We start from the raw sequence: 27372 nt of genomic DNA, 5'->3' as shown, positions 1-27372 counted from the left end.
AGGGGCCCGGCAGGGACTGAGCCCTCCAGAGCAAGGGGCTTCTGTGCTTCAGTGCACAGCTGAAGGGCACCTTCCCCAGTCCTGAGACTTGCCCCTGCCAGTGCCCTGTGGTGATTCTGGGGTGCAGAGGGCTTTGTCACTTGGTTGCTTCTTGGTTACGCTTCCTCGAGGGGCTTGAGGAATGTTGTGGAGACTCAGAACAGAGGGGTGCAGTGGGGGATGGAGAAGAGCCGCAGCCTGGCCGGGGGGCTTCCTAGCGGCTCAGGCAAGGAAGGAATCTGGCTTGATGTGAGAATCACAGGGTTCACGAGAAGAAGCCACCCTATTCCAGTCAACACAGCTTTGCGCAAAACCAGTGCCCCCAAAGAAACGTCTCCCCTGGCCATGGAGCAGAGCAGACAGCCTTCTGCCTTCCTGGAGGAGAAGGACGTAGAGCAGGGCAGGGCAGGCTGTCAAAGGGGCGCAGAAAAGTAATTGTTTCTTGAGGGAATGAGAGCATATCCAGGTGTTTGAGGTGGCCGTAGGGGGCATGTCAGCTCCTCTGTAGAGGTGCAGCAGGCCGTGGGGGGAGTCTGGGAGGCCAGGGCCTGAGCCCCTCATGACCCTCTGCCGTTGGGGTCAGTCTCCACTCGGCCACGTGGCATGGACAGCTGCCCTAAGTGTCCTGCCGGGCACAGGCCCCCTCAGGGACGGTTCCAGCGGGCCCAGGAGTGAGGGCTCACGCACAGATTGTGAGAGGGTGGCCGGTGGGGGTGGCGGCCAAGACCACTTCAGGGGATTCTGATCAGGGTCCCGAGGGTGGCGTTCGTGCTGGACCACCCCAAGGTGGGAGGGGCCTCCATGTTGGGGACCCTGAGCCCACCCTTGGCCTTAACAGCTTGCCCCCATACACCCAGAGACACGCATGGGCGCGCACACATACGCAGGGACGTGTGTGTGCTCGGACGGACACGCGCACCCTGACGTGGCCTGCCCTTGCCCTGCACGCAGCAGCCCCCGCGGCCTCCGGGGTCCCCCCTCAGAGACCCGGTGGACCCCAGAACCCCCTCCCAGGACCTCCTCTGGCGTGCCTGCGTCCGAGGGTCTGCCCTGGGCGGGGCACAGGCAGGGCGGGTGGATTGCTGGGGCCCTCCTGCTGGTTCAGCAGGGGAAGGGGGGTTGGAGGGAGGGTCCGGAAGGCTTGGGGAGGGGGTGGGGAGGCAGGCCCACCAGTGGCTCTGCTGTTTCCCGTCAGATTACACCGTGTGCCGAGAGTCAGGCATAGAACAGGCGTGTGGCCCACCTGTTTGCATGTTCAGGGCCTGTCGGTCAGCTTGGGTCTGTGCTCTGGAGAGTGTGGTCTGGGGGCGGTGCCTCCCAGACCACCTGGAGCTCTTGGGGTCATGGGATGTGAGGGTGGGCACACGCGTGAGTGTCTGGGAGACTTTCTGGAGGAGGTGCTCTGTTGCCTTGGAGGTGGGCCTAAAGGTGCTTTGGGAACCTGGGGGCAGAGGCCAGGGCGCAGTCCTCGGGGGGGCGGCTGCACCCAGGCCTGGAGCTGCAGTGCTGGTGGCCTGGCCTGTCAGCGGTTAGGTTACAGGTGCTCCTTCTTGAGGTGGGCCGGAGATGATCTCCTTGGAGATGAGAGTGGGTGTGTCTGGCCGGATGGGTGGGAAGGCAGGGAAGGGATCGGGGGCTCAGGCGGGCTGGGCAGGGTCAGGCACCGGGGGCTTCCTGTGGGTGGGGTGGGTCCTCCAGGCTGGGGCTCCCCTGACCCTCCTCTCTTCCCACAGGGTGCCGGGGGCAATGGCGCTGCAGCTCTGGACCCTGACCGTCCTCGGCCTGGTGGGCACAAGTGTGAGCCTGCGGTCCCGCAAGCTGGACTTCTTCCGCAGCGAAACGGAGCTGAACCACCTGGTGGTGGATGAGGTGTCGGGCGTGGTGTACGTGGGGGCGGTGAACGCGCTCTACCAGCTGAGCGCCGACCTGCAGCTGGAGCAGCGGGCGGCCACGGGCCCAGCCCTGGACAACCAGAAGTGCACGCCGCCCATCGAGGCGAGCCAGTGCCACGAGGCCGTGCAGACTGACAACGTCAACCAGCTGCTGCTCCTTGACCGGTCCCGGAACCGCCTCATCGAGTGCGGCAGCCTCTTCAAGGGCATTTGCGCCCTGCGCTCCCTGAGCAATATCTCCACGCTCCTCTTCTACGAGGACGGCAGCGGCGAGAAGTCCTTCGTGGCCAGCAACGACAAGAGCGTGGCCACTGTGGGGCTGGTGAGCACCGCGGGCCCGAGCGGCGAGCACGTGCTCTTTGTGGGCAAGGGCAACGGGCCCCATGACAACGGCATCATCGTGAGCACGCGCCTGCTGGACCGGACCGAGGGCAGGGAGGCCTTCGAGGCCTACACGGACCACGCCACCTACAAGGCCGGCTACCTGTCCACAAACACACAGCAGTTCGTGGCTGCCTTCGAGGACGGCCCCTACGTCTTCTTCGTCTTCAACCAGCAGGACAAGCACCCGGCCCGGAACCGCACGCTGCTGGCGCGTATGTGCAAGCACGACCCGTTCTACTACTCCTACCTGGAGGTGGACCTGCGCTGCCTGGGCCCCGGCGACACCCGGGTCCCCGCCTTCGGCACCTGCCTGGCGGCCTCCGTGGCCCGGCCAGGCGCCACTGGGGTGCTGTACACTGTCTTCAGCACAGATGGCCGGGGCGGCGGGGGGCCACGGGCGGGCCTCTGCCTGTTCCCGCTGGACGAGGTCCACAACAAGATGGAGGCCAACCGCGACGCCTGCTACACGGGCACCCGGGAGGCAGGCCGGGACACCTTCTACAAGCCCTTCCACGGCGAGATCCAGTGTGGTGGCCACGGGTCGGTACGTGGCCTCAGCACGTTCTCCCACGGGCTTAGACCACACGCGTGTGGGTCTGCGCGTGGCACTGCTTGCCGTGTCCATGTCCCACCTGCTTGTGAAGGCCGTGTGTGTGTGTGTGTGTGTGTGTGTGTGTGTGTGGTGTCCCTGCGGGCAGGTCAGCGTGAGATGTGGGTGCCACTTCTCCCAGGTGTCAGCCACGCTGGGCGTTGGGTTTTGGAGCAGTGAGCACGTGGGTAGGGGCCCTGCCTGCCTGGGCCGGTTCTGGGGGACATGTGTAGGGCCACGAGTGCTGGGAGCCGTGGTGGGGAGAGGCCTCGGGCGGGGGTCTGCACCCACCGTTGATGCCATGGTCCATAGGGTGCCAGCGAGAGTTTCCCGTGTGGCTCGGAGCACCTGCCCTACCCGCTGGGCAGCCGAGACGGACTCTCAGCCATAGCCGTGCTGCACCGTGGAGGCCTGAACCTGACAGCTGTGACAGTGACGACCGAGAACGGCCACACCATCGCCTTCCTGGGCACCTCGGACGGCCGGGTCCTCAAGGTGAGGCCCAGGGCTGGGGCAGGGTGGTTTCCGGAGGGGACCTCAGTACATGAGGCCCCCTGCCCTCACCATGCACCTGCCCTCGTGCCCACAGGTGTACCTCGCTCCAGATGGCAGCTCTGCAGAGTATGGCTCTGTCCTTGTGGAGATCAACAAGAGAATCAAGAGGGACCTGGTGCTGGCCGCAGACCGGGCCAGTCTGTACGCCATGACCCAGGACAAGGTTGGCCTGTGGAGCCTGGGAGGAGGGGCCTTGGTAGTCCAGCCCCTAGAGACACGCAGAGCATGCTGGGAGGGGGGCCAGCTCGCATCTCCTTGGGTCCTGACAGTGTCTCTCGAGCACCTTTCCCGTCTTTGAAACCGTTTCTCTCTCTTCTGTGTCTCTGGCCCGGCCTTGGGCCTCTCCTGACCAGGGGGTCAGTGCTCTAAGTGGGCCTTCCCCAAGTGCAAACAGGGAGGCGAGGGGCCCCAGGCAGCTTCTGTGAGCTCAGACGGTGGGGGACACGGGCCCTGGGATCCTGTGCCACCCGATCCTGGGTCAGGTCCAGCCTCCCGGCCGGGTCCCGCAGAGCCTGGCCAGCCGCTGCTGCCTGGAGCCCTCACTGCCCAGCCTCGAGTTGTGTTGAGGCTTCTAAGGCTTAGGGGTAAAGGTAGGATCAAGCTGGCGATCCCAGGAAGGTCTGGCGTCTGAGCAAGGTCCTTTGTGGCTGCTGGCCTGACACCTGTGGTGGCCGTAGTCCCGCTCACCGCCCCGGTGCCCCCAGGTGTTCCGGCTCCCCGTGCAGGAGTGTGAGAGCTTTTCCACCTGCGCCCACTGCCGCAGCTCACAGGACCCCTATTGCGGCTGGTGCGTCGTCGAGGGACGGTGAGCACCCGGGAGTCTGGGGGGCTCGTCCCCAGCCTGGGTCTGGGGGTGCCGCCCCACCCTGAGGGCTGACAGGTGCCCCCTGCCCCCGCAGATGCACCAGGAGGGCCGAGTGCCCGCGGGCCGAAGAGAGTGGCCACTGGCTGTGGAGCCGCAGCGAGTCCTGTGTGGCCGTCACCGAGGCCCAGCCGCAGAACATGAGCCGCCGGGCCCAGGGAGAGGTGTGTGGTGAGGGTGGAGGCAGGGCCGCTGCTGGCCTGGGGCTGTGGGGACGTCAGGAGACCCGCGTAGTATCTTGCTCCTGGCCTGGACGGCGGTGCTGAACCTGGGGACAGGGACCCCATCCTTTGTTGGGTCCCCTGGCCCCTTTGATCCGAGGGGCTCCTGAGAATCCAGGGCAGACCCAGGCCCTGTCCCAGGAGCGGCTTAGGTGACCACAGAGGGGCCCATTCAGATGAAATGGAGCCAGGTTCTAGAGGGTTCTCCAGGGGGCGGGTGTACACATACAGGAGGGCGGCCAGAGAACGGCCAGAGGACCGGGGCTCAGGGCGGGGGCGGGAGGTTGCCTGCACCCTGAGGCTGGGCAGAGGAGTCCTGCTGTGAGCTGAGTGGCCCTTCCGCAGGTGCACCTGACCGTCAGTCCGCTCCCGGCCCTGAGCGAGGAGGACAAGCTGCTGTGCCTCTTCGGTGAATCACCGCCTCACGTGGCGAGCATGCAAGGGGGCGCCGTGGTCTGCAACTCCCCAAGCAGCATCCCCAGCACACCGCCTGGCCAGGGTGAGGCCCCGCCCGAGCCTGTCCCCTGAGCATTCGGGGCCAGCGGAGGACGGCTCACTGGTGAAGGTGGGGGCCACGCGGTGACGTGGCTGGGACCTGGCAGGCGCTCTGGCCCAGACGCCCAGGAACCACGGCCCTCGGTGCCTGCAGGGACAGAGAGAGGGCCCAGCAGCGCAGAGCCCTGGGGAGCGACACACGAGCCGAGATCTGATAGTGGCGGCGGGTCCTGCTGAGCCCTGCGGGGGCCCCGCTCAGACCAGGGTCCCCACACGCGGCCTCCCGTTCTCTGCTGGGTCGCCTGTGGAGAGCTCTGACGGAAGGAGGAGTTGGGGCCGGGGGGGCCCAGTTCCGGCTTCCTGTTCCCCCCCAACCCGAGCCAGCCTCCCCCTGCGTCCTGCAGCCCCCCTGACGCTGTCCCCATCTGCTGTCCACAGATCACGTGGCTGTGACCATCCAGCTCCTCTTCAAACGTGGCGACGTCTTCCTGACCTCCCACCTGTACCCCTTCTACGACTGCCGAGTGGCCATGAGCCTGGAGGAGAACCTGCCGTGAGTGCAGCCCCTGGCTGTCCCTCCCAGCCCCCGCTGCGGACCCCACACTCCTCACCACCCTCTCCCCCAGGTGCATCTCCTGTGCCAGCAACCGCTGGACCTGCCAGTGGGACCTGCGCTACCACGAGTGTCGGGAGGCCTCGCCCAACCCTGAGGACGGCATTGTCCGTGCCCACATGGTGAGCGGCCGTGAGGGCACGCGGGGGCCAGGCTGCTCGGCTGAGGCCAGGCCGCACCTGACCAGCCCTGCCCTCCCCAGGAGGACGACTGCCCCCAGTTCCTGAACCCCAGCCCGATGGTCATCCCCATGAACCACGAGACGGCTGTGACCTTCCAGGGCAAGAACCTGGACACGGTGAAGGTGCGGGGGGCTTGCGGGGCCCTGGCTAACCGGTGAGGTCAGGCCTGGGGGTCCCAGCAGGGGCCATGATGGCTGGTGGAGAGGCATAGGCTTGTTCAGAGCCATCCTCCTGCAGACCAGAAGCTGAGCGCCAGGGCCCATCCAGCCTTCTGCGGCTCAGGGCCCAGCACGTGAAGGAGGCAGAGGGGTCAGGGTGGACGTGGGGACATCTGGACGGGCCTCGAGGGTTTAGGGTGTGCAGGGGCTGGGCAGCCGAGTGCCGCTCAGGAGGCAGCAGGGCGGTGAGTCCAGGTGTTGACCGTGGCGGGGCCTGTCTGTGAGTGGCCGGGTGTCAGTTGGGATGGGGGTGCCCAAGCTGGCCCGGGAGCTGTGTGGGGCACGGCAGGCACCGGGGCCCAGGGCGGGCATGTGGGACGGGCTGGCCCGCCTCGGGTATCCTGACTGGCCTGTCTGGCAGGGCTCCTCCCTGCACGTGGGCAGTGACCTGCTCAAGTTTGAGGAGCCAGTCAGCACACAGGAGCAAGGAACCTTCTCCTTTCGGACCCCAAAGGTATGCCTCCCGGGGTGGGCGGGCCAGGCTGGTGGACCCCGAGGGCTGGCCCTGCGGGGGCAGCCCAGTTACCTCCGGGGCTTGAGGGGTGGGGCGGGGGCAGGCTCACCACCTGCCCTGCTGAGGAGGCATCTCAGAGCATCCCTGGGCCTCCTGTCTCCCTGGAATCCAAGTCATCCTCCGTCTCTGAGCCTCCAGCTTCTAGACCCGGAGGCCTCCCCTTGCTGCCCGTCGGCTGTGAGGGGACACACGGCAGTCACCCTCGGGGGCTCAGGTGGGAGTCGGGGGTGCAGCGTGTCCCTGTGTGCCCCCAGCTCTCCCACGATGCCAACGAGACGCTGCCCCTGCATCTGTATGTCAAGTCCTACGGCAAGAATATTGACAGCCGGCTCCAAGGTGGGCGGGGTGGGCAGCTGGGCTGGTGGGCGGGCAAGGGGAGCAGGGCGGCCCTGCCGACAGCCAGCTTCTCCCTCCGCAGTGACCCTCTACAACTGCTCCTTCGGCCGCAGCGACTGCAGCCTGTGCCTGGCCGCTGACCCTGCCTACCAGTGCGTGTGGTGCAGCGGGCAGAGCGGGTGTGTGTACGCGGCCCTGTGTGGTCACGCCACCTCCGAGTGCCCGCCGCCCGTCATCACCAGGGTAAGCCCCCTACCCCCACCTCCCTGACAGGGCGCACTGCAGCCCGGCCCTGGACCAGCTGCGCAGCCTGGCCTGCCCACGCTGCCAGGTCAGCCGGGCTCTGCCAATTTCAGATCCAGCCTGAGACTGGTCCGCTCGGCGGAGGCATTCGCATCACCATCCTTGGGTCAGATCTGGGGGTCAGAGCAGACGACGTGAAGAGGGTCACCGTGGCTGGCCAGAACTGTGCCTTTGAGCCAGAACGGTACTCCGTGTCCACCCGGTGAGTGGGCAACCTGGGCCCTCAGAGCTGGGCCAGGCCCTACCCTGGGGGGGCCAGGGGACTGGGGGGATGGAGAGGAAGGACACGGTCCAGGTGTGCGTGGGTGCCCAGGGCTTGCACACCCACAGAGTGTGCCCACCTGCCTGCCACCCACGCAGGATCGTGTGCACCATCGAGGCTGCAGAGGCGCCCTTCACCGGGGGCGTCGAGGTGGACATCAGCGGGAAGCTCGGCCATTCGCCTCCCCATGTCCAATTCACCTATCAGGTAAGCACCTGGCAGGTGGCTCTTGCAGGTCAGGACAGATGTGGGTGGGATCTGGGGAGCCACGTGCTGACTCGGGGTGAGGCGAGGCTGTGCCCCTGCCTCTTTCTGACAATGGTCATGGCCCAGGAGAGGCCCGGGAGGGAGGGCCACAGCCCTGCCGCCCCAGCCCTGAGTCAAATGCCCCCGCTCCTCTTCTAGCAGCCCCAGCCTCTCAGCGTGGAGCCAAAGCAGGGGCCACAGGCGGGCGGCACCACGTTGACCATCAATGGCACCCACCTGGACACAGGCTCTGAGGAAGACATGCGGGTGACCCTCAATGACATCCCTTGTAAAGTGTGGGTGTCACCCACAGGCCGCCAAATCCTGGTCTGCCCTGGTCCTGGGGACAGGGTGAGGGCCCTCTGGCCGTGACCCTGTGTCTACCCTGGAGGGGGCAGTGGAACCAACCAGACCCATTGACCCACTGGCCTGGGGCTGCGGGTGGTCCCAGGGTGGGGTTGACATTGACTGGCAATCCCCACCCCCAGGACGCAGTTTGGGGCACAGCTTCAGTGTGTCACCGGCCCCCAGGCGGTTCCGGGAGAGCTGTCCCTAAAGATTTACTATGGGGGCTCTGAAGTGCCCAGCCCCGGCGTCACCTTCACCTACCGTGAGAACCCAGTACTGCGGGCCTTCGAGCCGCTGCGAAGCTTTGTCAGGTGTGACCTCTTCCTCCCGCCGTGGCAGGTGCCCCCCGCTCCCACACTGCTGGCCACACCCCCCCCATCTAGCTATTTCCCAGGTGCCCTCTTCTCACTGGGCTTGTGAGGATATGGCAGAGCTGGTCTGGGTGACAGGAGGAGGCCTCCAAAAATCCCCACTGTACCCCCAGGTCGGGTACCCCCAACATACCGCCTCCACCCCCCCGCCACCCAGCCCGGCCCTGCTTCTGACAATCCAGGGTGGCGGTGCTCAGTCACGTGCTCTGAGCACACCGCCGCCCCCCCCCCCCACCGCCTCTGCTATTGCAGCAGGCCTGTGCTTGCACACACCTGCAAGAGTATCCAAAAGCAGGGTGGGGTCGGGGACACAGCCTTGCAGGGCACTTGCTCTGGAGCTGGCTGGGCACCTCCCTTGCCCAGGTGTGCCCACTCAGGCACCATCCCCTCCCTGCCCCCCAGTGGTGGCCGGAGCATCAACGTCACAGGACAGGGCTTCAGCCTGATCCAGAAATTCGCCATGGTGGTCATAGCCGAGCCTCTGCAGTCCTGGAGGCGGCGGCGGGAGGCCGGACCCCTGCAGCCCGTGACGGTCAGTCGGTGCCCGCTGCTGGGGACACGCCAGGGCAGGATGCAGCCCGTGCCAAGTGGCCTAACGGTCCTGCCTCGGCTCCTAGGTCGTGGGCAGGGAGTACGTGTTCTGCAGTGACTCCAAGGTCGTGTTCTTGTCCCCGGCCGTCCCCGAGGAGCCCGAGGCCTACAACCTCACAGCGCTCATTCAGATGGATGGGCACCAAGCCCTGCTCAGGACTGAGGCTGGTGCCTTTGAGTACGTCGCCGACCCCACCTTCGAGAACTTCACAGGGGGCGTCAAGAAGCAGGTCAACAAGCTCATTCACGCGCGGGTGAGGACCTGTGCAACCCCGGGGGTCAGGTCCTGAGCGGGTGCGTGTAGGGGAGCAGCCCAAGATCTGGGCTGAGCCGGTCGGGGCATCCCTGAACCCCTCCTGGGCACTGTGACCCCATCCCCCGCCCCCCAGGGCACGAATCTGAACAAGGCGATGACGATTCACGAGGCCGAGGCCTTCGTGGGTGCTGAGCGGTGCATCATGAAGACACTGACGGAGACCGATCTGTACTGTGAGCCCCCAGAGGTGCAGCCCCCTCCCAAGCGGCGGCAGAAGCGGGACACGACCCACAACCTGCCTGAGTTCATTGTGCGTGTAGGGTGGGGGCAGGGAGGGGACAGGGCACCGGGCTCTCCTGGTCTTGGCCACACACCTGTCCTTGCTGAGTCCGCCTCTCCACGCAGGTGAAGTTTGGCTCCCGGGAGTGGGTGCTGGGCCGCGTGGAGTATGACACGCGTGTGAGTGACGTGCCGCTCAGCCTCATCCTGCCGCTGGTCATCGTGCCCATGGTGGCTGTCATCGCTGTGTCTGTCTACTGCTACTGGTGAGCCCCTCCCCCGGCAGCCTCAGCCCCTTGGCCATACCCACCGGCCAGCACAACCCCGGCCAGGTCCCAGGAGCTTCCCTGTGCCCCCAGGAGGAAGAGCCAACAGGCAGAGCGCGAGTATGAGAAGATCAAGTCCCAGCTGGAGGGCTTGGAGGAGAGCGTGCGTGACCGCTGCAAGAAGGAGTTCACAGGTAGGGGCCGCCCTGCAGGTCCTGGGGGAGGAGGGCTTGGAAGAGGCTGCATTGGGAGGGACGGAGGGAGGGACGGAGGAGGGCGGGCTGCCAGCGGCGGATGCCTCACCCCGACCTCCCTGCAGACCTGATGATTGAGATGGAGGACCAGACCAACGACGTGCACGAGGCAGGCATCCCCGTGCTGGACTACAAGACCTACACCGACCGCGTCTTCTTCCTGCCCTCGAAGGACGGCGACAAGGACGTGATGATCACGGGCAAGCTGGACATCCCTGAGTCACGGCGGCCCTTAGTGGAGCAGGCGCTCAACCAGTTCTCCAACCTGCTCAACAGCAAGTGCTTCCTCATCAACGTGAGCGGGGCGGGGCCTCTGGGGCGTGGGGCGGGGCCGTGAGGGGGCGGGGCGCGAGCGAGCGAGCGGGTGGGGCTGGGGCGGGGCGGGGCCTCTGGGGTGTGGGGCGGGGCCTCTGGGCGGGGGGCGGGGCCGTGAGGGGCGGGGGCTCGAGCGCGCGGGTGGGGCTGGGGTGGGGCTGGGGCGGGACGGGGCGGGGCTCTGACCGGCCTCCCCCACAGTTCATCCACACCTTGGAGAACCAGCGGGAGTTCTCGGCCCGCGCCAAGGTCTACTTTGCGTCGCTGCTGACGGTGGCGCTGCACGGGAAGCTGGAGTACTACACGGACATCATGCGCACGCTCTTCCTGGAGCTCATGGAGCAGTATGTGGTGGCCAAGAACCCCAAGCTGATGCTGCGCAGGTGTGTGGGGAAGGGCAGAGGCCGCGGTGGGGGGTGATAGGGGCTGGCAGTGGGGCAGCACAGGCTTGTTCAGGCACCTGGTCTGCCAGCAAGTATAGCCAGTGCCAGTGAGTAGGGCGGAGGGACGGCAGGGGGCGCGTCGTTGCTAGCAGGTGGTCTCTGCTGGTCACTTAGCTGCTCCCCCTGTCATCAGCCCTTTGTAGGATGGGGTGGAAGATGAAAGGTCCACCCTGAGGGGGCTGGGAGACTGGTCACTGCAGGCTATAAATGTACAGCCTGACGGAGACTCTGGCCTGGATGGAGGCTGGGCTGCTCTGAGGGTGGTCTGGGTACCTGGAAGACCCAGCTGATCCTAGGGGCACTAAAGGGTCCCTCAACACAAGGCCTTTCTGCATCTCCAGGTCTGAGACAGTGGTGGAGAGGATGCTGTCTAACTGGATGTCCATCTGCCTGTACCAGTATCTCAAGGTGGGTTCCACACAGCCCTACCAGGGGGTGGGGAGGGACGAGGTGCTGCTGTACCCCCCCAGATGTCCACCTCCCTGCGGCCCGGCTCCACCCGGACGGGTTTGCTTCCCACCCTGGCACGATCAGTCCCACCCATGGCTCAGCCGCCCTATGTTGCTCTAGGACAGCGCAGGGGAGCCGCTGTACAAGCTCTTCAAGGCCATCAAGCATCAGGTGGAGAAGGGGCCGGTGGACGCTGTGCAGAAGAAAGCCAAGTACACCCTCAATGACACGGGGCTGCTGGGGGACGACGTGGAGTACGCGCCCCTGGTGAGCCCCCGGGGCTGGGCGGGCTGCTGGGAGACCTCAGGGGCCGGCTTCCAGGCCAGCCTCAGGACTAGAGGCTGATGCCACTCGCCTCCTTCGTGGACTTGCATTAGAACCCACTCCCCGTGCTGGGCCCACCCGTGTTCAGGGAGGGGCCTGGGTCACGGGTCCTCAGCAGGCTCACGGGTCACTGGAGAGAGGCTCTAAGTGTCATGACCCCCAGCCAGCTGCCTCCTGGGTGCCCGGGCCTGCTGCAGGCGTTTGAGGGGCCTGGGCACACCAAGTGAGTGGTGGTAAACCCGTGTGCGTGCGGCGGTGGTACACGGTGTGTGCGCCCGTGACGCCTGTGTGTTGCACGATACCGAGAAGCGAGCAGTCCTCTGCCCTCTGTCCTGCTGAGCCACGGCGTGCAGGAAAGGGTGGGGCCTGGGTGCTGAAGGGGCTCAGGACCCCCCACCTCCACTCCTCCACCTGAGGGTGTCGCCACTGGGGGGAGGCCCAAGACTGCTCCCAGTTTGGGGCGACTGAGGGCGAGGGCCCCTCCCCAGCTGGCCCTTCGTTCTGTGTCCCCTGGCAGACAGTGAGCGTGATCGTCCAGGACGAAGGGGTCGACGCCATCCCTGTCAAGGTCCTCAACTGTGACACCATCTCCCAGGTCAAGGAGAAGATCATTGACCAGGTGTACCGCACACAGCCTTGCTCCCGCTGGCCCAAGGCCGACAGTGTGGTCCTCGGTGAGCAGCACCCTCGTGTGCCTGGCTCTGCGCCCGTGGGAGCCCGGTTGGCCAGGTCGGGTGGGGGCTAGCGAGAGGGAGCCCGGACGGGGTGGGCTGTGGCCGGGTCCCAGGAGCTGGGCTGTGTCCTCCCACAGAGTGGCGTCCTGGCTCCACAGCCCAGATCCTGTCAGACCTGGACCTGACCTCTCAGCGGGAGGGCCGGTGGAAGCGCGTCAACACGCTGATGCACTACAACGTGAGTGTGGCGGCCGGGCGGGCCGGACCCCCTGCTGAGAGTGGGGCCGGAGGCCCTCCCTCATGACGCTGTTCCCCAGGTCCGGGATGGAGCCACTCTCATCCTGTCGAAGGTGGGGGTCTCCCAGCAGCCTGAGGACAGCCAGCAGGACCTGCCTGGGGAGCGTGAGTGCCTTCCTCTCATCCGGGCCCTTCTGGCCTCTGGAGGGCATCCTGAGCCAGTGTCCGCCCCGTGCCGCCATCTGGGGGGAGCTGTGAGCCCGGCGTGGGACCCAGGCCCCGGGCTCCGGTCCTCGTCCTTCAGCGCCCCCCTCCCCCACAGGCCACGCCCTCCTGGAGGAGGAGAACCGGGTGTGGCACCTGGTGCGGCCAACGGACGAGGTGGACGAAGGCAAGTCCAAGCGTGGCAGCATGAAGGAGAAGGAGCGCACCAAGGCCATCACTGAGATCTACCTGACCCGCCTGCTCTCAGTCAAGGTGGGCCGCGGAGGGCGTGTGGGAGGCAGACCTGGGACGGCGCCGGTGGGATGCGCTGAACCCCGCTCCCGCCCCGCAGGGCACGCTGCAGCAGTTTGTGGACAACTTCTTCCAGAGCGTGCTGGCGCCTGGCCACGCGGTGCCGCCCGCAGTCAAGTACTTCTTCGACTTCCTGGACGAGCAGGCAGAAAAGCATGACATCAAGGACGAGGACACCATCCACATCTGGAAGACCAACAGGTGTGGGCTCCGTCCCGCCACCCGCCACGCCCGCCCTGCTCCAGGCCTCGGCGGCCCCTCACACCCTGTCGTCCCACCTCAGTTTACCTCTCCGGTTCTGGGTGAACATCCTCAAGAACCCCCATTTCATCTTCGACGTGCACGTCCACGAGGTGGTGGACGCCTCCCTGTCGGTCATCGCACAGACCTTCATGGACACCTGCACACGCACAGAGCACAAGCTGAGCCGCGTAAGTGCAGCTGCGGGCAGCCCAGCCCGCTTCCTGGCGGCGCGAAGCGTCAGGGCAGGGGGGCTGCGATGCAGGTGAGGAGGTCAGTTTGGGGCGTGGATTTGCACAGCAGGGGCTGGAGCTCAGTAGAAAGACAGGTGCAGGGTACCTGGGGCGGAGGGAGGCTCCCTGGGCAGTGGACCTGTGGCAGCCTGGGACCCCGAGCTCCTTCCCCTTCCATGAGAGAGAAAAAGTGAGTTTTACTATTAATCACAAAATGACGAAAACACTGTCAGGTCTGTGGCTGGGCAGGGCAGCTACCGCTGTTGGACCCCCATCCCCCGCATACCCCTCTTTCTCTGGGTATCCTGAGCGCGTGCAGGTGTCTTGGCTTGAGTGTCACTTGGCTCCGACCCCCACAGGACTCTCCGAGCAACAAGCTACTCTACGCCAAGGAGATCTCCACCTATAAGAAGATGGTGGAGGAGTGAGTGCACCCCCCACCCCATGAGGCCAGATCCTGGCTGCCCACCCTCAGCCCCCACCCAGCGGGGCCCCCGGGCGGTGCGGGCCTGTGATCAGGAGGAGGGCCCCATGGGTAGCTTCGGGTCCAGTGTCTGGGAGCCACCGCCCCCCGTTCCGGTACCCGCCCCCCGCGGCCCACCCTGTGTAACTCCCCCTCCCTCCACAGCTACTACAAGGGGATCAGACAGATGGTGCAGGTCAGCGACCAGGACATGAACACACACCTGGCAGAGATTTCCCGGGTAAGGGCGGCACAGGGGACACACAAGCTGAGCCCCACCCCAGGATTAGCCCTCCACCCCTCCCCGGAAGGCCCTGCTGAGCGGGCCAGGAGACTGCACTGGGGGCGGGCGAAGTTGTGCCCACGGGGGAGAAAGGAGAGGCGCAGACGAGGGGGCGTGGGGGGCGGCGGGGCTCGCGAGCAGCTCTGAGCCAGCCCCGCCTGCCGTGGGTCTGCATGGGTGGGAGGCTCTCTGTCTGTGGTGTGCCGTGGCTGTGCGTGTCGTGACCACCGGGGGGACCCTTCGTGTCTGCCTGCTCCAGTGGGAGACAGCCTCCTGCCCGTGGGTCACGCAGCCCTTCCGCCACCCTCCCAGGCGCACACGGACTCCCTGAACACCCTCGTGGCCCTGCACCAGCTCTACCAGTACACGCAGAAGTACTACGACGAGGTAGGGGTCCGGTCCTTCCGGGACAGCCGTGCTCACCCTAGCCCTAACCCTAGCCCTGGCCTGTGCTCTGACGTGACCCCTCCTCAGATCATCAACGCCCTGGAGGAGGATCCCGCCGCCCAGAAGATGCAGCTGGCCTTCCGCCTGCAGCAGATCGCGGCTGCGCTTGAGAACAAAGTCACGGACCTCTGACTCCGACCTCCGCCGTCACGGTCTCGGGACACAGGTGTGTGACACCCACTGCCGGGTGCTGGGCGGCCCCGGGGGAGCAAGGCCAAGTGGGCAGGACTCAGCCCTTCTCTCTCTGGCAGAGGAAGAGCCCCCGGGCTTCCGAGTGTGTGCGTGGCAGGGGGGCCCCCACCTCAGCGTTTGTAGCCTCATAGCACCCTTCTCCTGAGCAATAGTGCCGGGCGGCCACCAGCACCAGTTCCCTCCTGCAGAACCAGCATCGGGGGTGTCTCCTTCAAGCCTCCTGAGCGATTTGAAAACGTGCCTTATGCCCCCGGCGCCACGCTGGGTTGCTGGGGGCAGTCGGGCCTCAGCCCCCCTCCCCAGGCACCAGCAGCCGCCTCAGATACCTGGGTTGGGCCTTTTGGGGTGAGGTCTGAGTGCCCGCGGCCCCCAGGACCTAGTGCCCAGACTCTGTCTGCCTGCCCTGCCTGGACTGGGGCAGAAAAGTGGTACGATGCCTTCCTGACCTCGCTGGCCTGCCCTGCGGGGCACTGGCACTCCCGGGGGACTCCGTGCTGCAGGCCCCACCTCAAAGGTCAAGCTGGACGTCAGACGTCGAGGCCCAGGCGGCCAGAAGGGACCCAGCAGACTGGGGGTCGGGGTCCCGGCCTGTCAGACAGGCTGACCTGGAGGCCCTGCCCAGGTCCGGGGGGCCGGGAGCAGCTCCGCCAGGACACCCGCAACCCTTTTTGTAAATCTTGTTAATTGTCAATCAAATACAGCTGTCTTTTTCACTCTGCTGGTTGGCTGGGTTCTTCCCGGGGCTGCCGACCCGCCGTCCCTACACACCTGACCCGTTTTGGTACTGGGCCTGTTCTGCCCACGGCCTCCCTTCCTGTGCGCTCCTGGCCCCAGAAGCTCACCTGAAGGTGGGCCCATGTGGCCTCGCACACCCACCCCACAGTCCGTGGCTCCTGTGGGCCAGGCCTGCTGGGTGTGCTGAGGCAGCCCGTCCACAGCCATCAGCTCGGCCGAGTCCACGCCTTCCTGCTGCCCCAGCGGGACAGGATGGTGGTCAGGGGTGGGAGGTGAGCGCTTGGGTGCGAACCTCTCCCAGAGGCACATCCTGGTGCACCCCAGCACTGAAAGTGACCCTGAAGCAGGTGGAGGTTCCAAGGGCACGGTGCGGCGGCACCGCCCCCCACGGTGCCGGATTGGGCCCGCTTGGGCGCCATCTGGTGGCAGGGGTGGGCGTGGCGCGAGCTCTCAGGGACCTGTTTTCTCCTTCCTGAGGTGGGGTGCCTCACAGGTGTGGTCCACCCAGCACACGTTTAGTAAGCCCCTACTGTGTGCAGACCCCACTGGACACGGTGGTTCCTGGAGGGAGGCCCTGTATCCCCCTGCTCGAGGCTGTGGGGCCATTAGGGTCAGCTCCTCCTGGGGTCCCAGGCACCTGAGAGCAAGACGCACCTTTGTTGGTGTAGGAAGGAGGGGCTTGTCCCGGAGGCAGGCGATGGGGGAAGGCAGATTGCTCCCAACCCCTGTGTTGCACACAGAGCAGGAGCCATGAGATGCGCTACTCTGTGGCCGATCAAGCACACGTGCCATGACCACACAGGCATGCGCGTGTGCACACACACGCAGCACCAGTGTGTTGGGCCCCTCACTCGTTCATTCAACACGGGTTGTCCTGGGCACTGGGGACACAGCAGTAAAGGGGGGCAGAAATGGCCTTCCTTGAGGGAGCCCTTGTGTTCCAAGAATACCAACCCTAGCAGAAAAGGGATTTAGTGGCTCCATAAAGGCAAGTGAAGGGGTCCAGCTTCAGATATGGCTGGATCCAGGTGCTCACATGTCTTTGGGTTCCATCTATCTGACCCTCTTCCCAACATGTGCTACTTTATTCTCAGACACCTGGGACGCTGGTGGCAGGCCACCCGAGCCTGTGTCTCCTCCACTTGGGGCACACCATTGTGGCTGAGAAGTCTCAATGGGCTAGGCCTTGATCATAAGCCACTTCTGTACAGGGACAGCCAATTTTGAGCCACATGGAACAAGAGTGGCTATCTCCCACATGGAAGGGGTATTAGGCAAACAACTGACATCCCCCACCCCAGGGACCCCTGAAATGACAGTGTACTATGGTCAGGACCAGAGACCCAGATGGGCAGGAGATCTGAACAAGGTACTGCTAAACCAGAGCAGGGGCGGCATAGTCTGGGAGTGTTCACCCTGGGGGGAGCGGGGGCAGGGGGAGCAGGAACCTGGAGGCCTGGCTTCTAGACTGGACCCCTGTGGGCCACTTTCTCCTCAGCCAGGCATGAAATGGAGAAGAGTCAGTGAGCCCGCCTTTTGCTGCAGGTCCAACAGGTGGGGTTCCCTTCCCCCTCGGAGGACAGCAGTGTGAAGGGATCCAGGGGCCATCCTTTCATGGGGCCAGTGAAGAAACTGGGCATGGATGTTGGGTGCACAGGGGTGGGCAGGCCAGCTCGAGTGGTCAGGAGGCTGGCAGACCAAGGGGTGACCCAGCCTTCTGTCACTTTCCACTTCCCACTTTCCTCCCAATGCAGTGGGAGTGGGGAGATGCAGGGATGGAGGTGACCAGCGACCTCGATGACCTTTCCTTCCAAGTTGCAGAAAACAGCCCAGGACCACACCCCACTTGCTTGTTAAGAGCATGAGACCTCACCTAAATCATGGGGCCCCTGTGACAGGGCCAGATTGCATTTTAGGAAGCTCGTTCTGACCTCAGGGAGAAGTGCAGCCAGGAGACCAGTGTGGGGCTGAAGAGGGGATGGCCTGGTCCTGTGGAGAGGGGACAGTGCACACGGAGGGTGGGGGCATCTCGGTACTTAGGGGTAGCTGTGAATCACAGCAGAGAGTGGAAGGAGGCCAGGGGTGGGGTGCCGGGGACCCAGGGCTCATAGGAGGCTATTCCGTGCCGCCCCATCCGTGCCCCATCCTCACACCCACTGGCAGGGCCTGCCACTCCTGGCTGCCCTCCATCCGCACCACCCTCCCTCCAGGCTCAGTCCTCGACCTGCCGGCCGGGACGACGCTGTGAAAACACACAGCACAGTGCAAATAAAAATCTGAAATCCTGTCGGTGCTCCCTGCCCAGCCTGCCACGGCCCTGCACCCATGGCCACCACTCTCCATTCTGGTCCTCAAGTCAGGCTAAGTCCTGAGGGGCTGGACTGTCTGGAAGCTGGCCCAGCATCACTGCGGTCACTCCTGGGGGCTCTGACTGCGCTCTCCCTGCCACCCCACCACCACGGGGAATCCTCCCTGGTCATTCCCCTGCAGTATCACAGCCCCCTCCCCTCCAGAGGGCAACTTGGCTGAGACTGATCTGCCCGGGCGGCCGGGCACACTGCGGGCGCCCCTGTGCCAGGGCAGGTTTGCTGAATGCTGAGGGAGGGTCTCAGCGCGGTGTGTGACCGCTGAGCAGGGCAGTGAGGCTGCTCCCCTCTGGTCAGCGCTGACCACTCGCAGCTGGGATTCCGGGTCGACAGACACCCCTGCCCCCGTGGAGAAGAGAGGACAAAGGCCGCCCCTCCCTGCGGCGCGCAGCCGGTTCCCACGGCCCGCTGCTCCCTCCCGCCTCCTCTTCCCCTGCTTTAGCTGAAGCTCCATTAACTCCGCACAAAACCTCGGCTGCTTCGCCCGGCAGGCCGGGAAAGTGCCCCCAGCGTGAGGCCCCGAGGAGGCCCCGGGTGGGGCGGCTGGGGGAGGGGACACCGGCGTCCTCACCCCATCCCCGCCGACCTCCGCTGGCTCCCAGAGAGGGAACTGAGGCCGGAGCAGCTGGGCCTGGGACCCTGCTTCCTTTCTCACTTTTGGGCTCCCCCCAGGGTCCAGATTTGCCAGGCAGAAGTGTCCGTTTGCCTGGTACTGTGTTGACATGTTTTATTTTAATTTGGTTATCAATATTTAAATATCAGGAGATTTCACATAAAAACTCAGGTTTTAGTTTGTTTCAAAAAAGTGGAAGGTTGGGACCTCAGCCTGATTTCCCACTCTCCTGGGAGGGGGCAGCCCAGCCTCTACCCACTGCTTCCGCAGGGTGGAGGGTCAGGAGGCTATTTATATCCCAGGCAAGTGTTCTCTCCGAACCACTGTCACTTTAAGTGGGAAGTAGAAGTAGTCGCTCTGGTCTAGAGCTCTAGACAGATGCTGAAATAGGGAACACTCCCCTTCACAGGTACAGCCGCCTGTGCGAACTGCACCTTCCAGGTGGAGAGAGGAAATGTGCAGTGCTGGGCAGAGTTCACCACATCTCGGGAACTGTGGTTTCCAACTAGGGGAGCCCCGCAGTACCTAGGAAAGTCAGGGTGGGCTTCCTCGAAGAGTTGACTGCTGAGGGAGCTGTTTCAGAAGGAGGAAAGGTACCAGGCCCCAAAGAGGACCCATTTGGGGAGAGCTTCTTACGGGCCCAACACCCCAAAGGCCCCTGGTGCCGCCGCTGTCCCTGGTCCTGAGGGCTGGTCTCCGGGCCTGGCCCAGCAGTCACGCTTCTCCCAAGGGGCAGCTGGGCCCAGCCCTGGAGCCAGCCCGTGCAGGATGCCACACCAGTCTGGGGAAGGGTTACCGGGAAGCGAAGCACACCGCCAAGGCCGCATGGCCTCCACGGGGGAGGGAAGCCAGGCTGACCCAGGATCCAAGGCACTTCCATCTGCCCACGGCGGACGGGCCCTATCCAACCGAATGCCTAGCTTTTATTAGGGGGTATATTCTCTTCTGATAAAAAATACCTCCCATGGTTTGTCCCTGGCTTCTTTGATTTAGAGGATTCTATCTTCATTTCTGTGGGAACACGCTGGGGGAAGAGGTGCAGGGCCCGGAGCAGGTGAGAGGAGAGAAGGGATGCACGGACCAGAGCAGGTTGAAGGGGCGTTAAACGCAGGACCCGGACTAGGCGGATGGCGGGGTGCGGGGACGGGAGGTGGACAGCGGGGAGGTGCCGGCATCTGTGCCGGCAGGGGAGGGTGCGGGGAGCGGAGTCCTGAGAGGTGGTGGCGGCCTTGGTCCGGGCAGTGCCGCGCCGAGGACCCACGCGGCGGATATTGGGGAAGTGCGTGGACCCCGGGAGGTGGGCGGTAAGTCGTTCCGCGGCATCCCCCTCCCCCCACCCCCCCACCCCGCCCCGGGAAGGCCGGTTTCCGCTCGGCCGCCGCCTCGGAGGGGCAGGAAGCCGCGCGTTCCTCTGCGGGAACCCCCTCCCCGGCCCCGCCCCGCTCTGCTCCGCCTCCGGCCTCCGGCTCGGGCTCCGCGGGGCGGGGGGCGCGGGGCGGGGCGCGGGCCGAGCTGCGGCCGCTCCGGACATGTCGGGCCCGCGCGCCGGCTTCTACCGGCAGGAGCTGAACAAGACGGTGTGGGAGGTGCCGCAGCGGCTGCAAGGGCTGCGCCCGGTGGGCTCGGGCGCCTACGGCTCCGTCTGGTAGGGGCGGGGCGGGGCAAGGGCGGGGGGACTGAGCGCGCGCCCCCTCCCCGCCCGTGCGGGGTTCCCGGCGTGGGGAGGGGCTCGCCCTGCCTCCGCCCCCGGGCCTTACGCGGATCCGAGGAATGAATGGGGGGTGGGGGCGTGAGGGAAACTTTCCTACCCGAGCCTCTCCCCGGCGGGAGAGGGGTCGTCCTCCCGCCCCTCGAACCCGGAGTGTCCCCCTCCAGGCCCGAATCCTGCGGCGTCACAGCTGGCGAAAGGGCGGGCAGGTCTCCCGGGCCCCTGGATGTCTGAGCATGCATCTGGGGTGCCCCCGGTCAAGGGCCAGGCAGCCCTGGGCTCTGGCAGATACCCCCGCCCCAGGGTGGGTAGTTCTGTTTGAAAAAGAAGAGCCCAGATTGGGGGGTGGGGGGCAAAACCCCTCACCTGAGAACGACCTCAAGCTCCCCCGTGGGTCCAGTCCACTGCCCCATTTTCCAAGGGATCTCAGACTCCGAATGGGGCTTAGGCCTGATCAGAGACGCCTACCATCCCCCCTAGGGGGCGTCTACCCCCCGCCCCATTTTTGCCCCAACCAAGAGAGCTCACACCACAGCCTGCAGTTAGGCCCTGGAGCCCAGACAGGAGGGAGGGTGGGGACGGGGGAGGCCTCTGGACCTGGTGGGGTGGAGGCTGGAGGGGGCTTTGGGTGGCAAGGGGCTTGTGGACAGTCCAGGTTGCAGTTGCAGTGTTGACAGTGAGCCTGATTGTGGGTGTGGATGTTGAGAGGTGCCCCCCCAGAATCCAGAACCCGTGAAGTGCCAGGTGACTGCGGGGTCATGGGTGTGGGGAGGCAGGGCCCCTGGGGGCAGGGTGTTGCTCCAGGATCCTGCAGAAGGTTAGGAGTGGGACTTCTCAGACCCTCTTCCAAGGCCCAGCACTGGAGCCTGGAGCAGGGGTTTGGGGTCCCCTGGGCCTCAGATCTCACTCTGCCACTGGCCAGCCATCAGGAACCTCAGGCCATTCCAGCCATTCCAGCCACAGGCCTCTATCTTCATCTCTAAGACCACAAGGGCAGGAAGAGGGTGTGGGCCAATGTGTGAGTGGTCCCTGGGGGATCTGACAGAGCCCTTGCTGGAAGTGCCTTCTGGGAACTCGTAGGGATAGTCAGGCTCCCCAGGGGAGGTCTCTCTCCACCACTTAGCTCTGCAGGGCCCCCATGCCGGTGATGGGCTCCCTCCCTCCTCTGATGTCTGAGGAAGCTGGTGACCCGGTGCCAATTCCCACAGTCCTTTGTTGACTGTGCAGACACAAAAGGATCTGCTGCGCGCGCATAAGCGCGCGCACACACACACACACACGCGCGCGCGCGCGCGCGCGCACACCCCGTGAAGTGAAGAGCCACTCCCCTACTTCCCACCCCAGCAGTGGCTTGGATGGGGGAGGGGCTTTCCTCCACCACCGCCTGGGCCCACGAGCACCCCAGGTCCTGCAGGAGCTGCTCCCTGGGCCGCGTGGGCGTGGGAGGTGGGCTGAGGCTCCACTCACTCTGGAGGGAGGCTGGATCCTGGAGACGGGAGATCAAGTGGGAGGGAAGGGGCGAGCAGCAGCCAGAGGGAACACTGGGCGAAGGCATCCCTTCCCGAGGGGCAGCGGGGCCACTGGATGACCCAGCCACTTGTGTTTGAGGATGATGCCCGTGAGTGTGGCATCTCCTGTGAAGAGTAGCTGGGTGTGGGGCTTGCAGGTCTGGACCTCAGGGGAGTGGGGTTGCACGAGGGGAGATGTTCTGTGGGTCCAGGCACCACCCTCTGCTGGGTATTTCCTACTGTCCAGTTTCTCGTTGTGAAAAACAATGATGGAATAAACCCCTTTGGTCAGGTTTTCCTCCATATTTTGAATATTTGGGGGCTTTGGAGGTGACTCTGGAACCCCCTCAGGGGGCCTCCCAGACCCCCTGGCCTATGGGGGAGCTGGAGGACTGCCTGCTGTCTGCCGCTGGCTGTTTCCCTGGGCTGTTATTTCCACCCTGAGCTGGGGGCAAGAGTCACTGGGGCCAGGAGACAGGAGAAATCCAGGTCCTGCCCTGGGCTGCCAGGTGGGCTGGGAAGGCTGGGGGTCAGAGGGCAGGGTGGAGGGTGAGCTGACTCTGGAGGAAGGTGCAGGACCCCAGGAGGGAGGGGAGAGGCTTGGAGGGAGTGTTCAGACCGCCTCCTGGTGCCGGAGGCCTTCTGGCCTGTGGGGACCGCGCGATGGAGGCTCGGCCTCACAGGCCGCCTTGCAGCTCGGCCTATGACACGCGGCTGCGCCAGAGGGTGGCGGTGAAGAAGCTGTCGCGCCCCTTCCAGTCGCTGATCCACGCGCGGAGGACGTACCGCGAGCTGCGGCTGCTCAAGCACCTGAAGCACGAGAACGTGAGCCGGGGGCGGCCGGGCCGGGGGTCGGGGCGCCCGCGGGCCGCCGAGCCCTGACTGCCCTCTGCACCCAGGTCATCGGGCTGCTGGACGTGTTCACGCCGGCCACCTCCCTCGAGGACTTCAGCGAAGTGTGAGCGGCCGTGGCGGGGAGGGCGCGGGGTCGGGGTGGGGACTCTGTGCTGATCTGTGCCGCTACCCAGGTACCTGGTGACCACGCTGATGGGCGCCGACCTGAACAACATCGTCAAGTGCCAGGCGCTGAGCGACGAGCACGTTCAGTTCCTCGTGTACCAGCTGCTGCGCGGGCTGAAGGTGGGCGCGGAAGTGGGAGGCGGGCGGGGGCGCAGGGGGCAGAACCTGACGCCCCCGCCGTCTCCCCCTCGCAGTACATCCACTCGGCGGGGATCATCCACCGGGTAGGTGCCGCGCGCGAGGGGGGGCGCGTGGGGCTCCTGCGGCGGCGGCTTTGCCTGCGCTCACGCCGCGCCCGCCCTGCAGGACCTGAAGCCCAGCAACTTGGCTGTGAACGAGGACTGCGAGCTGCGGGTGAGCGGCTGGGGGAGGGGCTGGCGGGTCGGCCGGCGGGGAGGCGGAGCCCCGGAGGCGCTGACAAGCCTGGGGTTGCCTCTAGATCCTGGACTTCGGGCTCGCGCGCCAGGCGGACGAGGAGATGACTGGCTACGTGGCCACGCGCTGGTACCGGGCCCCTGAGATCATGCTGAACTGGATGCACTACAACCAGACAGGTGACGTCAGTCCGCGTGGGGCCGCCCCGTGGGGCCGGCGGGCCTGGGGAGGGGGTGGGGCCGGGCCCCAGAGGCCAAGGACCCCGGGGGGCAGGCCAGGTGTGGGACCTGCGTTCACAAACAGACCTTCAGAAAGGCAGAGCACGGTGGGTCCTGGGCTGACGCTTCCCCCTGCCCAGGGTTGTGTCTAGAGAGGAGGGGCTGCTGGCTTTGGGCCCGAGCGTGAGCGCAGGGCCACTGGGCTGGCGCAGTGCAGCCAGCCCCCGGCTCTCTGAGGAGGGACTTGGGGTGGGCAGACTGATGGAGACGCCTCCTCCCACAGTGGACATCTGGTCGGTGGGCTGCATCATGGCCGAGCTGCTCCAGGGAAAGGCCCTCTTCCCAGGAAATGACTGTATCCTTGGCGCAGGTTAGGGGCGAGCCAGGGTCTGCTGCTGCGCGGTGGGGGTCGAGGGGGGTGGGCTCTGCCCCACTCCGTGCCACCTTGGGCTCACTGTCCCCAGCGGCAGGAGAGCAGGTTCTGGGCAGTGACCCAACGTCTGGGGTTTGGGGTCCCGGGGAGAGTCCGTGCTTGGCCGTTGGGCATTTCCTGAGCCAGGCAGACATCGACCAGCTGAAGCGCATCATGGAGGTGGTGGGCACACCCAGCCCTGAGGTTCTGGCAAAGATATCCTCAGAACATGTGAGTCATCGGTCACCAGCCCCCTCTGCTGACCAACCACTCCCCCGCCCGCACTCTGGAGGAAGGGGCGCTGTGGGAATAGATGGGGCACCACGGGGGGAGCATGGGTCACAGTGGAATAGACCCCAAGGCAGGCGCTGACCCCTTCAGGGGGAAACAGGTGAACTGCGGAGACATTCCGGGCATGAGGGACAGTGAGGGTAAAACCTTGGCGCCTGCAGTGTCCCGGCCATGCACAGTGGAGTGGCACCAGGCCTGTGACCTGCAGGCACGTAGGGGCAGGCAAGGTGCTGGAGCCGCCACATCCAGAGTGGGGAGGTCTCTGGTCCGCGCATGCCCTTGCCCAGGCCTGCTGGAGTGACTGAGTCTGGGGGCTTCTCCTGGCAAGCCTCTGCCTGGCTTAGGGCCACGGGAGGCGGGCGTTGAACAGCCCCCTCAGGCCCTTCCGCTGTGCTCCTAGGCCCGGACCTACATCCAGTCCCTGCCCCACATGCCCCAGAAGGACCTCAGGAGCATCTTCCATGGAGCCAACCCCCTGGGTGAGGATGGGGCCTAGGTCTGGGCTGGGCTCCACGTCTAGCCCTGGCTGTGGAGCTGACCACCCCCGCACCCCGCCCCTCGGCAGCTGTGGACCTCCTGGGACGGATGCTGGTGCTGGACAGCGACCAGAGGGTCAGTGCAGCCGAGGCCCTGGCCCACGCCTACTTCAGCCAGTACCACGATCCCGAGGATGAGCCCGAGGCCGAGCCCTACGACGAAAGCGTTGAGGCCAAGGAGCGCACGGTGGAGGAGTGGAAGGGTGGGCCTGAGGGCTGCATCCCCCAGAGGCTGGGCGCTGCCTGTTTTCTGCAGAAAGTGCTCCAGTTCCTCTTGAGAGTGGTCTGAGCGAGGCAACAACACGGCCCCCCAGCCCCGCTCTAGGGGGGGCAGGTAGAGCTGGGGTTGGGTGTGTCCAGCAGAGGCTTGGGGGCAGCACGGGGCAGGCCCAGGAAGGGGCCCATGGGCCGAGGCTGCTCTCAGAGGGTGGTGGGCCTGGGCTGCTGAAGGCCTGAGCTCACCCTTCACCCTCCCCTCGCAGAGCTCACCTACCAGGAAGTCCTCAGCTTCAAGCCCCCAGAGCCACCGCAGCCGCCTGGCAGCCTGGACGTTAAGCAGTGAGGGGAATGCGGCTCGCCAGCTGCACTCGGACCCGAGGAAGGGCCTGAGCCCGCCTGCCCTCCCTCCTCGGCCTGCCAGACTTCCACGAGGGGCACCTCCCAACACCACTGCGGCCAGCAGCGCCCACCCCTGGCCTGGGACCCTTGTCTACACGCCGCTCCTTGTGGGAAGCCTGCACGTGTGTGAGCCATGGGTGTAGGAGTCTGGATAGAGCATCCTGGACTTCCTTGGTCCTCCTACCCCCTCCCAGCAACCTGGGTCTCTATTGGGACCTCGCTATGGGGGACCTGGGTGCCATAAGAGCTCCCCCCTGGGGAGTGTGTCTGTTTCCAGATCTCCTGGCTCGCAGAGGGCTGTCTGTGGGGGGTGGTGCCTTGGGGCCGGAGCCTCCTGGAGACAAAGGAAGGGGTCTCGATGGTCAGAGCTGCTCAGCCTGGAAGTGGGGGGCTACCCTGGAAAGTGCTGAGACTCAAAGGATCTTCCATGGGGGTGGCAGAGTGGGGACAGCTGCCTGGAGCCATGTGTTCACCTATGCTGTGTGGCACATATATGCTCCTGGAATTCACATGTCAAAGCAGATGCAGGCGCATGTGAACCTGAGGGCACCTGAGGGCCAGTGGCCATGACCAGCAGGAGGCCCAAGTTGGGGTGGCTCTACTGTTGCCTCCCCTCCCCTCAGTTCCTGGTGTGGGTGGGGAGGGGGCATTACTGAGATCCTGCTGGGCAGCATGCAAGGGGCTCAGGTGGCCGTGGGCAGCCATGTGAGCAAAAGCCCCCTGCTCCTTGGGTGTGAGGGCTGCAGCAGGGTTCTGAGGCATGAGGGCACCGTGCCAGCTGGGGGGCTGGCAGGCATGGGGGCCTCCAGCCTTGAGGACACACACGCCGATGTGGACCCGGATCCTGGACCTTGGCCAGAGCTGATGAAGAAATCTCTGCCCACTCTACCTCTGCCCACCCTCTGGCCCTGCAGCCCGGCGCTGGGGTGCTCAAGTCTGTGGGTCAGCCCTTGTCCTCTTCCCGCCTTCCAGAGTGGAGCTGACCTAGCGACCTCTGGGACAGGGCCCTGCTCCAGGCGTGTGGGAGGTGTGGGTCCTCCGTCAAGGGGCGTCTGTCAGGTGGTGACCTCTCACCTTGCAGGACCAGGGAGGTCTGAATGCCAAGTGCCTGCCCCAGGGTTTCGCAATAAAGTTCCCCTCTCACTCGGCTTGTGTCTCCGGCTCTAGGTCCTGCTCCCTCGCTGCCCCCACTGCCTGGAGAGGGTGGCCATATCCCCCTGGTCCCTGGTCAGAGCAGCCATCTTCACCCTCCCTGCTCCCTGAGGGCCAGTGGGATCTGAGTTGGACAGGGCGTGATGTCCACCAGCAATCAACCCGCTGCCCTCAGAGGTTCATTGGGCAGGATCTGGCCCAGATCCAGACCTGCCCCTTCACTCAGTGGTCAGGGAGGACACGGGTGGGGGCTGTTGAGGTCTCTGGGAGCAAAGGCCTGCCCTTCCCCAGGGTCAGGGAGACAGCTTTCCTTTCCTTCCTTGTTAAGGGGAAAGAGGGCTGCTTCAGCCTTCGGGACACACACTGAGCTACCAGCCCCTGCTGCTCACTGCAGCTCAGGCTGGGAAGGCAGGGTATCCCCAGGATAGGGACCTTCTATGCCTTTGCCCTAGGCCCTGGGGGTGGGGGTGGGGATCATCTGGGAGCTGGGCCTGCAGAGGCCTGGTCAGTGTGGGTGCTGGTCCTCAGGTCTCGGAGAACCCCTGGAGACCAGGCTGGCCAAGTCCTGTGGGGGGGGGGCGGGGATGGGAGCAGAACTGGGACATGCCCCATCTGGGAGTCTGGCCTGATGCAGGACCCTTCTGGACCCCTGGACCCCATCACAGGGAGTAAGGAGGCCAGCAGGGGGCTTCCTGGAGGAGACAGGTGGAGTGCCACAGGCAGCCCGGGGCATGAAGGGCACGGGGATGGGCGGTTGTGGCTCCAGTGACAGCAGGCTGCCCCCACTGACAAGCCTGCAACTCCTCAGCACCCCGATCAGATCACCGCGCAGCCCAGCTGTAAAGCTGCTCTGGCCAGGCCGGAGCTGCTGAGCTGCTGATTCATGGCACAGGGCACAGAGGGCGGGGCAGGGGGCCCTGGGGATCT

At 65.5% G+C, this 27372-nt stretch overlaps 2 protein-coding genes across 18 annotated transcripts in view; both read left to right on the top strand.

Moving 5' to 3' along the window:
- Positions 1–15611, top strand: part of PLXNB2 (plexin B2) — a 29937-nt gene extending 14326 nt beyond the window's left edge. For 7 of the 12 annotated variants that reach the window (XM_036865321.1, XM_036865318.1, XM_036865323.1 and 4 more), the window contains 35 exons: positions 1773–2859; positions 3217–3399; positions 3494–3622; positions 4164–4264; positions 4359–4485; positions 4888–5041; positions 5476–5590; positions 5664–5772; positions 5853–5954; positions 6412–6504; positions 6819–6900; positions 6983–7143; positions 7257–7405; positions 7564–7672; positions 7871–8007; positions 8200–8370; positions 8794–8962; positions 9048–9275; positions 9411–9587; positions 9683–9822; positions 9916–10016; positions 10142–10371; positions 10593–10774; positions 11176–11242; positions 11405–11551; positions 12126–12282; positions 12420–12520; positions 12600–12684; positions 12842–12996; positions 13076–13236; positions 13319–13466; positions 13868–13932; positions 14137–14212; positions 14567–14641; positions 14729–15610. In XM_036865321.1, the coding sequence (XP_036721216.1) occupies positions 1786–2859; positions 3217–3399; positions 3494–3622; positions 4164–4264; positions 4359–4485; positions 4888–5041; positions 5476–5590; positions 5664–5772; positions 5853–5954; positions 6412–6504; positions 6819–6900; positions 6983–7143; positions 7257–7405; positions 7564–7672; positions 7871–8007; positions 8200–8370; positions 8794–8962; positions 9048–9275; positions 9411–9587; positions 9683–9822; positions 9916–10016; positions 10142–10371; positions 10593–10774; positions 11176–11242; positions 11405–11551; positions 12126–12282; positions 12420–12520; positions 12600–12684; positions 12842–12996; positions 13076–13236; positions 13319–13466; positions 13868–13932; positions 14137–14212; positions 14567–14641; positions 14729–14833 (5565 nt within the window). In that variant the 5' untranslated portion in view covers positions 1773–1785 and the 3' untranslated portion in view covers positions 14834–15610. Of the gene's footprint in view, positions 1–1772; positions 2860–3216; positions 3400–3493; positions 3623–4163; positions 4265–4358; positions 4486–4887; positions 5042–5475; positions 5591–5663; positions 5773–5852; positions 5955–6411; positions 6505–6818; positions 6901–6982; positions 7144–7256; positions 7406–7563; positions 7673–7870; positions 8008–8199; positions 8371–8793; positions 8963–9047; positions 9276–9410; positions 9588–9682; positions 9823–9915; positions 10017–10141; positions 10372–10592; positions 10775–11175; positions 11243–11404; positions 11552–12125; positions 12283–12419; positions 12521–12599; positions 12685–12841; positions 12997–13075; positions 13237–13318; positions 13467–13867; positions 13933–14136; positions 14213–14566; positions 14642–14728 lie in introns of all 12 variants that reach the window. The other 5 variants (XM_036865329.1, XM_036865328.1, XM_036865327.1 and 2 more) reach the window with 5 other exon arrangements.
- A 4063-nt stretch (positions 15612–19674) lies between these two features.
- On the top strand, positions 19675–26441 carry MAPK11 (mitogen-activated protein kinase 11). 6 transcript variants are annotated; one of them, XM_036865307.1, is made up of 12 exons: positions 19675–19911; positions 22519–22648; positions 22723–22781; positions 22852–22963; positions 23038–23067; positions 23150–23197; positions 23283–23397; positions 23720–23791; positions 24000–24079; positions 24540–24618; positions 24705–24751; positions 25158–26441. In XM_036865307.1, the coding sequence occupies exons 1-12, from the start codon at positions 19679–19681 to the stop codon at positions 25434–25436; spliced, it is 1284 nt and encodes a 427-aa protein (XP_036721202.1). In that variant the 5' UTR covers positions 19675–19678; the 3' UTR covers positions 25437–26441. The 6 variants fall into 6 exon arrangements, with proteins under 6 accessions (XP_036721202.1, XP_036721203.1, XP_036721206.1 ...); XM_036865308.1 differs by having other exon boundaries at positions 24705–24878; positions 25158–25370; XM_036865309.1 differs by lacking the exon at positions 19675–19911 and adding an exon at positions 19974–20252 and having other exon boundaries at positions 22507–22648.
- Positions 26442–27372: the final 931 nt, after the last annotated feature.

This window comes from Balaenoptera musculus, chromosome 10, assembly GCF_009873245.2.
Source record: "Balaenoptera musculus isolate JJ_BM4_2016_0621 chromosome 10, mBalMus1.pri.v3, whole genome shotgun sequence".
NCBI classification, from domain to species: Eukaryota; Metazoa; Chordata; class Mammalia; order Artiodactyla; family Balaenopteridae; genus Balaenoptera; species Balaenoptera musculus.
This window is presented reverse-complemented; position numbering and strand designations above follow the sequence as displayed.

Coding starts and splice junctions, on each gene's coding strand:
- MAPK11 (XM_036865307.1), top strand. CDS start 19,679: ATGCACGGACCAGAGCAGGTTGAAGGGGCGTTAAACGCAGGACCCGGA. Junction 22,964..23,037: donor AGCTGCTGCGCGGGCTGAAG/GTGGGCGCGGAA, acceptor TCCCCCTCGCAG/TACATCCACTCGGCGGGGAT. Junction 23,792..23,999: donor CCTCTTCCCAGGAAATGACT/GTATCCTTGGCG, acceptor TGAGCCAGGCAG/ACATCGACCAGCTGAAGCGC.